Source organism: Rhinolophus sinicus, linkage group LG13 (assembly GCF_036562045.2).
Source record: "Rhinolophus sinicus isolate RSC01 linkage group LG13, ASM3656204v1, whole genome shotgun sequence".
NCBI classification, from domain to species: Eukaryota; Metazoa; Chordata; class Mammalia; order Chiroptera; family Rhinolophidae; genus Rhinolophus; species Rhinolophus sinicus.
In genome coordinates this window covers 36853434-36868352 of record NC_133762.1, presented here as the reverse complement: position 1 = coordinate 36868352, position 14919 = coordinate 36853434, and the positions used below count along the sequence as shown (strand labels likewise).

The following is a 14919-nucleotide window of genomic DNA, read 5'->3' as shown; positions in this document are numbered from 1 at the left end:
TCTTCCAGGGCTGAGCTTGAGGAAGAGAACCTCCCATTTAATATCCTCTCTGTGTTCCCCAGAAGGTGAAGGAAACTACCAATCCTGAGGGCTCTTTTAAAAAGGAGGATATTATTAAGAGTAACAGCAACACCACCATTTACTGAGCGCTTAGCACATGCCCCCACACCATGTTGAGTGTTTTACACACACCACCTCAGTCATTTTTTCACATTCATGCTATGCAGTAGGGACTGTTTCAACCCCCATGTTATGGAAAAGGAAATGGAAGCCAAACCAGTTAAGTAACTTGCTTAAGGTGACGCAGCCTGGAAATGGTGGAGCTGGGTTTAGCTACCAACAGTGAACAGAAGGAGTACCTATTAATACCTGTCTGTTTTCCTTTTGAAACCCTAATGAAGACGACCTCACAGTGATGGGGTACTTTCATTAGCTCACTGAAAGGCAGAGTAGCCTTGACCAAAACCACAACCTTTGCATGAAACCCAAGCTGCTCCACTAAGCTAACATCTACCCTGCCCAGAGACCCGTTTCCCAGCCAACACCCCAACAAGGACATCACAATCTAATGGCCTGGGCTATCCCAGCCTGTGTTCCTCAGTATGTCCCAGGCAACCCAGGGCTGCCATAAAGGAAGCCAAGGGAGAGCAAGTAGGAGTCAAGGAGACAGAGCGAACGAGGCTGCTCCCTTCTGTGGGGCACCTGCCCATGGCAGGCTGGGGAGAGAGCCACCCCGTTTACTTCCACTGTCCCTATCTTCTTATCAATCAAGTTAATTTATTTTTAATTATGTGCTCATTGAAGAAACTTTGGGAAAAAACAGATATTAACAAGAAATAAAAATCACCCATAAACTTACTCTACAGAAATAAATATTACTCTTTTGGAATCTATTTCCCATCTATTTTTGTTGTTGTTTTGACATAGCTGCGATTATATTTTATTCAAATATACAATTTTGCATTCTGCTTCAAAAAAGAAATGTATTCTCATGTAATTTATAATTATTTTTAAACATCACGTACATGGGCAAACTGTATTTTATTTAACTCTCTGGGCAAACCATGTTTTGGAGTATGTACCCCTACATACTCCATCCTTCTAACTTTCTACTCCATCCCTAGAGACTAGAGTTCTGGTGAAAATTAACTAAAGAAGCACAGGTCTAGAGGATACTAAGCACAGTAACGGGCTAAGAGGAAGAGTGGGTTGAAGAGTAATGAGACCACGTAAAGTCTATATATTGCAATCAGCCATCTCCTTCCTCTGTTTCTGCTCTCACAACTCCAGCAGTTGGTCAAATGAACGCCCTCACCCCACTGCAACTCTAATTCTGTTACCCTCAGGCAGAAAATTGGAGGATTCCTCTCTGGAAAAATTAAATAGCTTCAGAGGAAAAGAAAAACCTACCCATGATGACATTTAGGAATAACCTTCCACAAACAAGGTTAGCCCACTGCCTGCTCTCCCTGCATTGAGAATGAATGATACGTCAACAAGTCCTGCCCGCACAGAGTCTTGAATCAACATGCTAGCACCTTACACTTTAACATAAACAGACAGCCAGGATTACTATAACTAAGAAAATCCTCCCATAGGATGATAGAGCCCAAGAGAAGCAAGAAAAAAAGGGCAGGGGAGTAGGACGACAAAAAGACTATGCTTGGAACAGGCAGAAACTGGAAAAAGAGAGATAAGAAAGAATATTGTGATGATAAAAATAATAGACTGCTTCAAAGCAACAACTGGAGACAAAGAAAGAATTTTAAAATATAATAGAAAAGTTAAGAGTCAATAGAAGAGCTGGTAGATGAAAACAAATATCCTCGAAAAAGTATGAGGAAGTAAAAAAAATGGAACTATCAATTGAAAAGAAAATATGCAAATTAGATCAATCAAGAAAGTCCAAAATCTAATAGACATTCCAAACAAGAGAACAGAGAAAATAGAGAGGAATTTGAAAAATAGTACAGAAACACTTTCCAGAACTAAAAGACATCAGTTTCTACGTTGAAAGGGCCTAACAAATGCCCAATATAATGAATGAAAAAAGACCCATTTCAAGACCCATTTCATAGTACCATGAAATTTCAAAACACTGAGGATAAAAAGAAGTTCCTAAATCTTTCAGAAAAAAATAAAAATTGGGTTACACATAATAGCACCAAACTGCTCAATAACAACCAGGATGCTAGAAGACAATAAAGCAATGCCTTCAAAATTCGAAGCAAAAGTTGTTCCCGTCCAGAATTCGTTACTCTGCCCCAACTATTAATTTGGTGCTAAACTAGAACAAAGACATTTTTCAGACGTAAAATGACTCAAAATATATATTTCATACACCCTTTCTTGGAAAACTACTAGAGGAATCACTTCAGCAAAACAGAGAGAAAAATCAATAAAGGAGAGAAGGAATCCAGTAGAAAAGGGATGCAACACAGGAGAATTATAAAGGGAAGTCCTACTGTGACAGCTTGCACCAGGTCCAAACAACCAGGACAAATTGGGGCAGGATGGAGGATATGTGAGGGAGGTCTCCAGAAAAATAATGGAACCGATAGACCATTTATGTCTTTAAGCATTAAAAAACAAAACAAAAAAACTATCATTAGGCACTTGACAGATCTAACAGAACAACCAGGGGAAAGAACAGTGATTGGTACAAAAAGACCAAGCAAAAATAACAAGCAAAAAAAGATAATTATTCACCCCAGGAAATATAAAAGGTTGTATAAGAAAGAAAAAGTAATTTTAGTTACTACTTTGCCCAGCACTGAATAATACATATAGTGTCATAAAATATAGGTACCAACTACTGATTTAATAAAAAATATTGACATAACTCCTCAAAGAAAACTAGGTAAAATGGAAGTGGAGATATTGGTACAAAATAGCTAAATCTTTATCTCTCATAATGAGAATGTAATAGATAGCCTAAAATGTACAATTAATTAAATAGCAATATGAAGTTGTATTTAGAAATACGGAAGCAAATACTAGCAAAAGCCAGAAAGTAGCTACCTTGAAGTTGAGCTACAGGTGAGAAGAGAGAGGCAAAGGGCTGCTATTCTCATCATAAGCCTTTCAGAAAAATATATTTTTAAATAATGTTAACAGTAACTCTCTGAGTGGTACAATTTCAGGATGCTTTAATTAATTTTTTATCTTGGCTTATCTAAATTTTCTGTAACAATTTTATATTACCTGTGTAACTTTTAACCATTGTTTTTAAGTTTTGCACTTTTTTTTTTTAAGTTTTCCACAGCATAAGTGATACAAAACCCTACACAAATCAGGGACTGAACTTGGTACTTTCCTTTGGGGTCTTACCTTTTATCGTGGTCAAAATGAAGAAAGCAATGAGGGTGTTGTTGATCGCGCAGGTAGACTTGGCAACACAAGACAAGACCGTGTAGGGATTTAAAAGATAGCTGGGGGAAAACATACATATTTGGTATTAGTAATCCTGATCAAAGGACTAGGGAATCCCGGCCACTACAGGCAGGAAGTTCAAGATATTTACTAAAAGCATATACAAGGGAAGGCAGCTTCTTAGAAATGAGTTCTCCTAAGTAAAAGAGAATAGAGTGGGGTTGGGGCCAGTGAGGAAAAAACACTGAACATTCATCACTTCCTGTGCTATGTGTATACAGAAAACCGTCTTATTTAGTCATTACAGAGATTCTGTAACCTAGCAATAACATTATTCCTGTTTTGCAGATGAGAAAACTGAGTCTCAGTGCTTAAGTAACTTGCCCAAAGTTTCACAAGCTCATACATACATTCAAAACCAGGTCTTTCTGACTCTAAAGCCTATGTTCTTTCTACTACTTTAGACTTCAAAATGATAAAATTATGCCAATTCCCCCATGTAGAGCCATGTATCTTAAGAACTGCTACACCTGTCTCTGAAAACAAGGAAAAAACTTTTTCCTCAGGATCTTAAGCTCTGACACAGGCTACCCCATTCAAGAGGTCAGAGCAGCTTACATTTAGCCCTCTTGGTAGTCAAGCAGTGTCCACCCAGCCAGATCCCAAGGGCAGAAATCATATCAGCTGGCTTCAATAAGCTAGTTGCCATAGAACTTCACAGGACATCTTGAACTTCCACTGGGAAGGAATTAAGCTGAAACATCCAGTCTTTTCCTGAGGTGGAAAGGAATGGACTGAAAAAATGAATTCAAAGTGCAGTGAGCAGGGAAATCTTATATAGTCATAATGAATTATTATTTTTATTTATTTCTATCTTGCTTCTACAAAAGATTTGAGGCAGCTCAAATGAAAACAGATAATAAAATACAATGGTGAAATAAAGAATCAAGACAAAGGAAAACATAAATAAAAGGAAAAAGTAAAGGCCAGGGGAAAAAACACCAATGGGTCTTTTATAGCATTGTAATAATCAGCTTCAAATCTGGCTCTGAGTTTCCTGGCAGACAAAGTGAAAAGGGAGACCAGTTACATAAGTCTGATTATCAGATAGGAAGAAACATACCAGTGTCTCAGGGAGAGATTATAATTATTATTCACAAATAAAGACCTTAAATCCAATACCTCCCAGGGCTGTAAGATTAGCAGTACTAAAGCCAAAGGCCTTAAAATTGTTGTTTTTTTCAGCAATTAGAGATAGGCTTGTTACACAACTTTTAAAGAAATGGCTGCTGCTGTTACAAAACTACCCTCAGGAGACATATTAGTCCATAAGGGATTCATAATGTTGCCAAATCTCTCGTTCTATTAAGTAGTTCCCACCAATATTTCTGAAATACACAGATGTGAACTGATACCTCAACACTGTTTGGTGGGAGGGGAGAAAAAGCCATTTCTAAATAGCAGGTGATGTTCAAGAAGCAGTTACACAGCCAACTATCTGGAATACAGAATAGGAGATTCATACACAACGCGGAGGGTTGAATAAACTGGCCTCATAAGGCCCCTTCTAATTCTGAAGTTCTAAGGTCATGTTTTTCCATGAGGAAACTTGTCTGTCTTGTTTACTGAGTATCCCTAGAACTATAATAGTATATTATTAACATTCAATGACTATTAGTTGACTGACTACTTATTCACATTTGCCTATCGCAGGAATATAAACGAGAATAACCTGAAAGAATTAAACTTTCTAGCAGCACTGAGAACTCCTAGAGAATTCTTTTGCAGAGCCTCCATGAGTTCACTCTCCTATATTCGTCACCCATCTGGGATGGGTCTGTTTGGCACTTTTCTTCTGTTTTCTGAACTGCAACGGGGGATTCAATTGTACATGGAGCACAGGAGCTGCTCGAAACAACAGCCACATACAGATCAGAATTTTATTCAATACATATATATCACACTAAAGAACTTTTTTTTTTTTTTTTTTAAGAAACAAACACTGGTTACAAGTAGGCTAGAGCCCAGATCAGCATCAAATGAAAAAGCATTTGTGAAGGGTTGATTGTGTATGTCCCTGTGTGAGGCTTTGTCCCAAAGGAAACAGAATGGCTCTGTCTCCTTTGCTGGCCAGAACCCCAGTTGTGCAACAGAACTACAGCAAATACTTGATGACTAAGACTGCAAATCTCCAAAAATACAACAAACAACATGAGAAAGTCTCATCAGATTTTCCTCGCATGTGTTGGCACAGAGCCCTGTTTTGTCAGAGAATACTTACAACAGGGCCACTTTCAGAGGGATGTAACGCATTTCCATCGGGGTTCGGATGAGTTCGGCTACGTCTGGGGCATATTGGTCTAGTTCTAGGAGGAGCTTCTGCTTTTTAAACTGGAAAAAAATAAAAAGACAAAACACATGAAACAAATTACTTCCCGTTGCTTTGAGGATGAAGACAAAACTCTTCCCATGATCCCCACTGCGCCCCCTCTCCAGGCTCATCTCACACCTGCTCCCCCCACCTCTCCTGTCTGGATTCCAGCACCATGAATATGCCGGGCCTCTCCTGCTTCCAGGCCTTTACATTTAACCTTGAACCACCTCTTCTTCTCTTTCCCTAGTTAACACCCACATAGCCTTCAGATCTCAGTTAAATCATCACTTCCTCAGGAAGGCACACTCACCCCACGCCAACTAGGTAAAATCTCCCTATTTTACGCATTCTTTCATAGCACTGTTCACAGCTAAAACTTTTTTTTTTTTTTATGTGACTGACTAATATGTGTTTCCCTCACTGGACTGTAAGTTCCACGAGGGCAGGGACCATGCTTATTTGCCAATACCTGGCACAGTGAGCAAACAATGAGTATCTGTTGAATGGCCACATAATGACTTGAGTGGTAAGGCAAAGTTCTTAGCCATTTTGAAGAGTTATTATCAGTGACCTAAGGATTCCAAAGTCCCATCAGCAAAGTGAAATATTTTCATGCACAGTGAAATGATCCTTTGAATGTCACAGTATCTTGGGTTTTCTTCTGAGCACTCCCATTTCAAGCTTTTGACTTGCACAGAGGAAGTGGGGAATGGCCATGATGAAAAGGAGGAGGAGGGCTGGGTGTGGCTGGGCAGCAGGATAGGTAAGAGGGAGTGCGATAGGGGCAGAAAGCTCTTGCCTTCCCCTGATGTGTCCCAACAAGTTCATGGGCGTGTTCCAGAATGAAAAAAGAGTTAGGTAACCCTACAAGCAAACATGGGTACGACTATAGATAGAAAAAGCCTCTGTAACCAAAATGGGTAGCCCTTCTGATTTAATGATGTGATTCTTATTTAGACAGTATAAAATCAATGCTACAACCAACCTATTATAAAACAGAGTAATTCAGAGGAGTCAAAGCAGCTAGCACTTAACTATCTGTGTGTGAGTAAAGATTTAATGATGAAAACAGCAGATGACAACAGAATGTATACTGCATTATACCATTTACAGAAAGTTAAAAGCACACAAAATAACACTATATGTTATCTATGGATATTTACAAATGTAGTAAAAGTTAAGGCCATGTGTGGGAATGATAAACACTAAAGTCAGAACAGTGGTAACTGGTGAGAGAGGGAATATGGAGATGAAAAGTATCAGAGAGAGGCAACTCTATGTGTAACCCTTTATTTTTTAAGCTGAGATAGGTTCACAGTTTGTATCATTCTTTATATATATTTTGAATGTCTCAGGTATTTAATAATTTAAAAATTTTTACATTAAAAAATCTTTAAAGAGTCATCTTTCAGTTCAAAAGAAAATCAAGGGGTCATCACAGGAATACAGGTAACCCCAGATTTCCTGCACAGTACATTTAGGTAGAGGCTTAATCAGAAAACCTAAACAAACTTCAAAAACCTCCCTTTGATCATCTCTGAGAGTCCAAGTTAAGTGGTGGGAATTATCATCAGTCAGATTTATGCTGCCATTCACAGCTGGGCTTGTTTCATTAAAAGGACAAAATATAAACTAAGATGCTTTTATCAGAGAGAAGATGGCTGTCTCAGCAAACACAGCCCTTAGTGAGGACAGCAGCAACAGCAGTGGTAAAGGACGGAGGCCCCGCTAGCTAAGGGTTCTGGAGTTCCCATGCAAAAACAAGGCCACCTGGAGGGGGTGAGATCCACAAAAAAAGGCTGTTAAAAGGAAACAGAGTTCATCCAGGAGCAGCCAGAGAGATGGGGGAATTCTTCCATTCCCCAGGCTGGAAGCCAGCCAGCAGGGCTACAGTCCGAGATGGAGGCAGCTAAACCGGGAGGTACAGCCGCTGGGCAAAGGTGACACTGTGCCAACAACGAAAGCAAAGTACTTCCTTGTAACCCCAATCTCCCAAAATACTTTAAAACAGGAGAATGTTATGAAAGGAGTTTCTAGGAAAGAAGGACAGTCAAGCCAGCAGTCCCCAAATTCTCTGCTACCCCTCTGTTCGTCTCCTCCAGTATCACCAGAACAGCTGCCATCATGGCTGGTCTCATCAGCTCCACAGTGACTCAGCTTCTCTAAGTATAGACAAAATCCCTTTTAAAAACCCTACTGCATCCAGTTAGAGACAGGAAAGTGGCTAAAAATCTAAGGAAAATTAAGCATGTGCGCATGCACAAATACACACACCACACACACACACACACACACACACACACACACACACAAGAAAATAGAAGTATAAAAATAAAAGAGGTTAAGGAGTACAATTTACAATCCAAAGATAAATATTTCTAGATATATTCCGCCTTGACAATGATGAGATTTAAAGCTATCAAAGTAGAGGTTAAAAGTTACCTAAAGGGTAATTACCTGGATGTGTTACCTTTGTGATCAGTAGTCAGCTTGTACACAGACTATGCTTATACTTCTTTCCATAAGCGTGTTATATTTCAGTAGAAATTTTTGAATAAAAAAGAATCTCAAGGGTGAAGTTTTCCTTCCGTTTTATCCACTCCCCCATGCAGCCCTTTCCATGTCCCTTGCAAGATTTGATTTTGCAAGGACATAACTCCCCTACTTCAAATAAAGACCTTTTCTCTAATCATTGAAGCTGTGCCTACACCTTTTTGCACCCCTAAAACCTACAGTGGAGTGCAGAGGGGTGAACACGCCACCCCCCACTGCATCTCCAACTGTTAGCTTCGGCGTATCCCAAATTCAGGAGCCTATCCTCTAAATTCACAGCCCTCGCATCACATTAAGGGGACACAGGTTTTTAATCACTCTCTAGCAAACCACCTGCAGCTTTCTCACATGAATTCTGAGTTCCAAATAGGAAGCACGATCTCAGCAAAGGGCAGACTAGACTAACGTTTTTGTCAAGAGAGGTAGATGTAAAATGTCATGAGAGTCAACTGGTCACATTGAATCAGCATTCATATTCCACAAGCTAACAACTTGAGATAGGATGGGGATGGAGTCGCCCTCTCTGCACCACAGTTTTCCAGGATGCTTTCGGGTGTAGACACAGCTTCATTACCAGGGATAAAAAGTCTCAAATCCCAGCAAAACTAAAATGTTTCCAGACTATCATATGGGCCCATTCTGACAAAGTGGGGAAGATCTGGGGGGAAGACGTGCTGATATCCTATCCAAACCAACAGTAGTAGTATATTAGTATCATCAAAATCTGCCATTTAGAATGAGTTGATTTTTGACACACTATAAATAAAATGCTTATTCTGACCAAGAAACCAAATATTTCAATAGGCTGAATTCTAAGAATGGAGAAACAAAACTATTCCAAACTATAATTCGGTGTCGATGTTAACAATGTCTCGGTTAACAACTCATTTGGTTTTCTCTCTCCCTCTCTAAATCATACAAAGAAAAAACCAAGTATCTCTATATGTTTCCATATAAATTCAGAAATTACTAAGAAATGAATTAAAACTACTGGTGCTCTGAATTAATGGATGTCTCTGCTACTGACATTGAAGCTGGACTTTGTTAGGAAACTAACTGAAACCTAGTTTCATGATTTCCCCATAAGCTTCTCCCGCATTAAAAATTGTTTTAACTGGAGTACATGTGTGGTGTTTTTATGATAGTTGAACAGGGGGAAAAAAGGAATACGCATGTTAGCATCTTAATCAACTTTCATTAAAACACATCTCAGTTTTACATTTTGGTTGAAAACATTTGACTGATTGTGTTCTTAAATGAAAGCTACCAACCCTTCCTTAGATATTCATATATATCCTATATATACCATATACATGTGTACACACACCCCACTGCACATATATATGGTATATTTCATTTCATTCATATATGACTATCTGCGTGTACACATATATATGGTGTATTTCATTTCATTCATATATGAATATCTAAGGAAGGGTTGGTAGCTTTCATTTAAGGAAGAGAGGGCTGGGTGTAGCTGGGCAGCTGGATAGGTAAGAGGGAGTGAGATACGGGCAGAAAGCTCACACACACACATTGGTGGGTATAGCCATGGACCTATGTTTTTCTCTAGTGTGTTACATTGAAAAATTTCAAATTACAGAAAGTTGAAAGGATAATTCAGTAAAACACCTAGATCCACCCATTGTTAACATTTTGCCACATTTCCTTTATCTCTACACACACACAAATATGCACAATTTTTTTTTTCTGAACCATTTGAAACTAAGTTGAAGATATCATAATCCTTCACCCCTAAATGTTTTAGCATATAACTTCAAAGAACAAAGATTATGGCTTACATACACAATCTATCTTGGAGAAGAAAATAACCACTGCTAATTTATCTCTAAATTCCTCTGCTTATGAATCTCATGCCCAGTTATTTCATCTCTGGCCTTCCAGAGAATCCTGTTAAAGCATTTCACCTCAGCCCCTAAAATTTTCTTTTCCATCTCTCTTGAAATATAATTGACATATAACACTGTGTAATTTTAAGGTGTACAATGTGATGATTTTATATACACATATATTGCAAAATGATTACCACAATGAGGTTAGTTAACACATCCACCACCTCACATAATTACTTGTGTGTGTGTGTGTGTGTGTGTGTGTGTGTGTGTGTGTGTGTGGTGAGAGCATTTAAGATTCACTCTCCTAGCAACTTTCAAGTATACAATACAATATTGTTAACTAGAGTCTCTATGCTGTGTAGACTCCGTAGAACTTAATCATCTTATAACTAGGAATTGGTACCCTCTGACCAACATTTCTCCCACCCCCAGCCCCTAGTAACCACCAATCTACTCTGTTTCTATGAGTTCAATTTTTTTAGATTCCACATATAAGTGAGATCATACAGTATTTGCTCTTTTCTGCCTGACTTATCTCACTTAGCATAATGCCCCCAAGTTTTATCCATGTTGTCACAAATGCTCCATTAGTTTAAGATGTATGCTCCCTGGTCTTAGTGATACTAAGTCTCTAAAATGTAGTTCTTAATCATTCAGGAGAGAATCAAGGACTCTGAGCACTGATAACAACCATGGACTCTCTACATGAAAAAAATGACACACGCACATACATACATAATTTTTCATACCATCTCCAGGGTTTTATAGACCTGGTAAGCCTAACAATGGACCCCAAGTTAAGAACGCTCAGTCTAGGCATTTTAAAAATTTCAGAGGTCTAAAATTCTAAAATTCATCAGCTTTATTTGTTACTGATGACCAGTGCCAGACTTCTATTTCTGGTTCTATTTCTTGGTAACAGAAGTGAAAATGAACCACAAACAGATAACACCAATGGGATGCAACCCTCTCTCACCCCAGTCTAAATCTTCTCAGTGGCTTCCAGCCAAAGAGGACTGCAGCCAATTTTTAAAATAACTACATGGATAGTATACATGGTTAATCTGTAAACTCTCTCCCTCTATACAATTCCCCTTGGCTATCATATATGGAGTAGGACTAAAGTTCACATCAAAAATTTCAACAGGCATTTAGTACATGCCAAATTTTCCAATTAAGATGGCTCTCTGCAGGGAAACAAAAACTACATTGGGAATCCATAGGCGTTCCATAGGGGTAACACAGTGGGTTAAAAGCTGTATTCATTTTCCTTTGTAAAGTAAAACTCATGAAAGGAATGGAAGATTTTTAAGGATTCTCATTAATATAATTATAATTCAATTCCATTTGCTCCAGAAACTCTGAACTGGCACAGGTGAGTATATATCAAGTTACAAAGGTTAAGCTGACCTTTCTGTATTAGTAAAGCTGTCTTGTTGGTTTGGGTTTGGCCATTCCACGACTGGCCGAACAAGCCAGAAGCTTCACTCCCACTTCTTAGTATTTCAAAACAGTTGGATCCTTAAATACATGACTTTTGATTCTTTGTAATAAGAGACCAGTATTCTACCAAATTCCACCACTACTCACCACAACTTTATTGAAGTCCTGGATTGCAAAATACAGGGCAATGGCAGTGAGTGCATCAGTTATCTGTCAAGAGAAAAAGAAATAACAGGAAATAAACCCAATTAGTGTAGGAGTAATGGAATGCTGTCAAGGGCCTGAAGTTTCTGGATGGTGGTGGACTATCTAGTACTGAACTCTTACAGTCAGGCAGAACCTCAGCTCTTACTTTGACTATCCAAAAATAAAGCCTTTTCAGGAAGGTCTGACTGGAAAACCTGCTCTGTAGTTGCAAGTTACTTAAGTTTTCTGTCAAGTGGGAATAATACCCACTGCTTTGCAGGCCTGATGTATGTCAAGTGCCTAGCACAGAGTAAGTCCTCAGTAAACAGCAGCCAGTATAATAAGGAAGACCTCAGTGGATCGCCTACTTGACCTAGATGTTCAACACTAGATTAGGCAAGTGTTTCAAATTACTCTGTTCTCTCAAAACATAGCCCGATCGTCTCAATTTGAAAGGTTCTTGCCCCTGAAAGTCTCATCAGGCCTATGTCCTCGTCACACAATCTCTTGGCAGAATATTTAGGAAATTGAGGATGCCCTCTACACTGTCACCACAATTAAAGCCAATCACAGAATCTTGGAGCTAGAAAAATCAAATTTTAAAAGTATAAGGAATTGGAACTATCAGAAACTATGCCTCACTTCCATAATACAGTTGACTCTTGAATAACACGGGTTTGAACTATGCAGGTCTACTTATACGCAGACAGATATTTTTCAATAAATACCTGTAATATTTTCCATCCAGGGTTGGGAGGGCCAACTGTATGCACTAATCTACATACACCATTTTATTTAGAGGACTTGAGCATCCACGGATTTTTGGTATTCACAGGGCACAGGTTCCTGGAACCAACACCCTAGATACTGAGGGACAACTTAAGCTTTGGGGGAGTCAAAATTATACACAGATTTTTGACTACAGGGGGTTGGCATCCTCACATTGTTTAAGGGTCAACTCTACTATCATAGTTGCAATGAAGTCAAATTAAAGATAGGGTTTTGCTTTTATATTCTGACAAATGCCTGAGCTCCTAAAATAGATTTTTTTCTTAAAAACAAGAAGATTAAAGACAATAAAAATGTAAATACATACATACTGATTTTACATGCAAGGTTGCTTACCATAAACACCAATTCAGCATAGTCAATCAGGAAGTGAAAGAGGTATATTATTAATGGAGTCTGCAGGAAAAAAACAAATAAGCAAGAAAATTAAGTTAAATCTTACTTTTAAGTCAAATCTTGCTATTATCAGTTTCCAGAGTAAAGGGAAGAAGCCATTTTGTCAGCAAAAATCTCTTTCCTAGGATACTGTTCTAATGCTAGTTGGCCAGTGTACATATATGAGGGAGAATAATTTTATCATTGGATCATTTTGTGCCACTGGGACTATTTGCTAAATTGTATAAAGAGAACAAACAAAATCCGATATGTGTTAAGTATCTGTTTAAGAACTGTTAACATATTAAAGGTATGAGATGAACGTCAATTCTTAAGACATATAACAGCTAAGGGGAACTCCACAGTAGACCAAGAATGGTGAACTCCTAAAATAAATTGAGAAATGTTTTTCGCTCCTTCTGTTCTTTGAGCTGTTTTATATTATTAGAATTATGTCCTCCTCAAAGAGTTGGGAAAATTCACTTACTGTGAAGCCATCTAAGCCTTTTCTTTGAGACAAGACTTTTTATTACATATTCAAGATTTAATTTTCATTCCTAATTACACATGTAATTTTTTTCACAGATAAAACACCACTCAGATTGCTAGTTTTTCTTTACCAGTTTAGGTAAGTTGTGGTAATCTAGGAATTTGTTCATTTCGTCTAAATTTTCCAAATTTTTGGCATAAAATTGTGCATAATATATTTTAATGACTATAGGAACTATAGTGATGTTCCCTTTTTCATTCCTGATATTGGTAATCTGTATCTTCTTTTTTATCTTGACAAATTTTGCCAGAGAGTTCTTAATTTTATTACTCTTTCAAAGAATTAACTTTGGGTTTTTGTTGATTATTAGACTTTTGTTTTCTATTTCATTAATTTTTGAACTTCACAATACAATATACAATTCTTCCTTCAACTTTTTCTGGGGATAATTGCTTTCCTTTTTCTAATGACACCTAGATCACTGATTTTCAGACTTTCTTCTGTCCTAATATATTCATTTAAGGCAGTAACTTTTCCTCTGAGTATGGTGTTAGCTGCATCACACAAGTTTTGATTTTTTTTTCAAAATTATTCGGTTCAAAATATTCTAATTTCTGCTGAGATTTCTTCTTTAACTGACACTACTTTAAAATGTACAGTGTTCAATTTCCAATTATTTGTAAGTTTTATTTTTATAACCTTTCTAGCTTAATTCTACTGTGGTCATAGAAAATACTCGGTATGATTTCAATCATTTAAAATGTGTTGTGACTTGCTTTGTGGTTCACTATATGTTATTTTTGGTAAATGCTCCATATACACTTAAAAAGAATGTGCATACTATTTATGGGAGTAGGATTCTATATATGATATTAGGTTAACTTTGTTAATGATTTGTTCAAATCTTCTATATTCTTATTGGTTTTTCAGTCGTTAGTTATATCAGTGACTAAGAGAGGTATGTTAAAGATCTCCCTCTATGACTGTGAATTCGTCTATTTCTACTTTTAGTTATGCCATTGCTGGTTTATATATTTTGAAGCTATTTAATTAGATGCATTTATATGTAGAATTACTCTTATCTTCTGAGTGATCTTTTTATCATCATAAAATAATCCTTTACCTCTAGTAATGTTTCTAGCCTTAAAGTCTTCCTTATCTGATATTAGTATAGCTACATCAGCTTCTTTGGTTTAATGTTTGCATGATATATCTTCTCCTATATTTTACTTTCCATGTTGTGTCCTTATATGTAAGATGTATTTTTTCTTTTTAAAGATTTTATTGGGGAAGGGGAACAATGTGCACTTCCAGGCCTTTTTCCAAGTCAAGCTGTTGTCCTTTCAATCTTAGTTGTGGAGGGCGCAGCTCAGCTCCAGGTCCAGTTGCCATTGTTAGTCGCAGGGAGCGGAGTCCACCATCCCTTGCGGGAGTCGAGGAATCGAACCAGCAACTTTGTGGTTGAGAGCCCAATAGCCCAT

The 14919-nt window shown here is 37.8% G+C and overlaps 1 protein-coding gene across 1 annotated transcript in view; it reads right to left on the bottom strand.

Moving 5' to 3' along the window:
- The window catches only part of PIGU (phosphatidylinositol glycan anchor biosynthesis class U), a 79843-nt gene that overhangs the window by 45432 nt on the left and 19492 nt on the right, over positions 1-14919 (bottom strand). The window contains exons 3-6 of the mRNA XM_019733685.2: positions 12910-12969; positions 11746-11808; positions 5654-5763; positions 3331-3431 (exon numbers count right to left, since the gene is read on the bottom strand). Of these exons, the coding sequence (XP_019589244.1) occupies positions 3331-3431; positions 5654-5763; positions 11746-11808; positions 12910-12969 (334 nt within the window). The remainder of the gene's footprint in view (positions 1-3330; positions 3432-5653; positions 5764-11745; positions 11809-12909; positions 12970-14919) is intronic.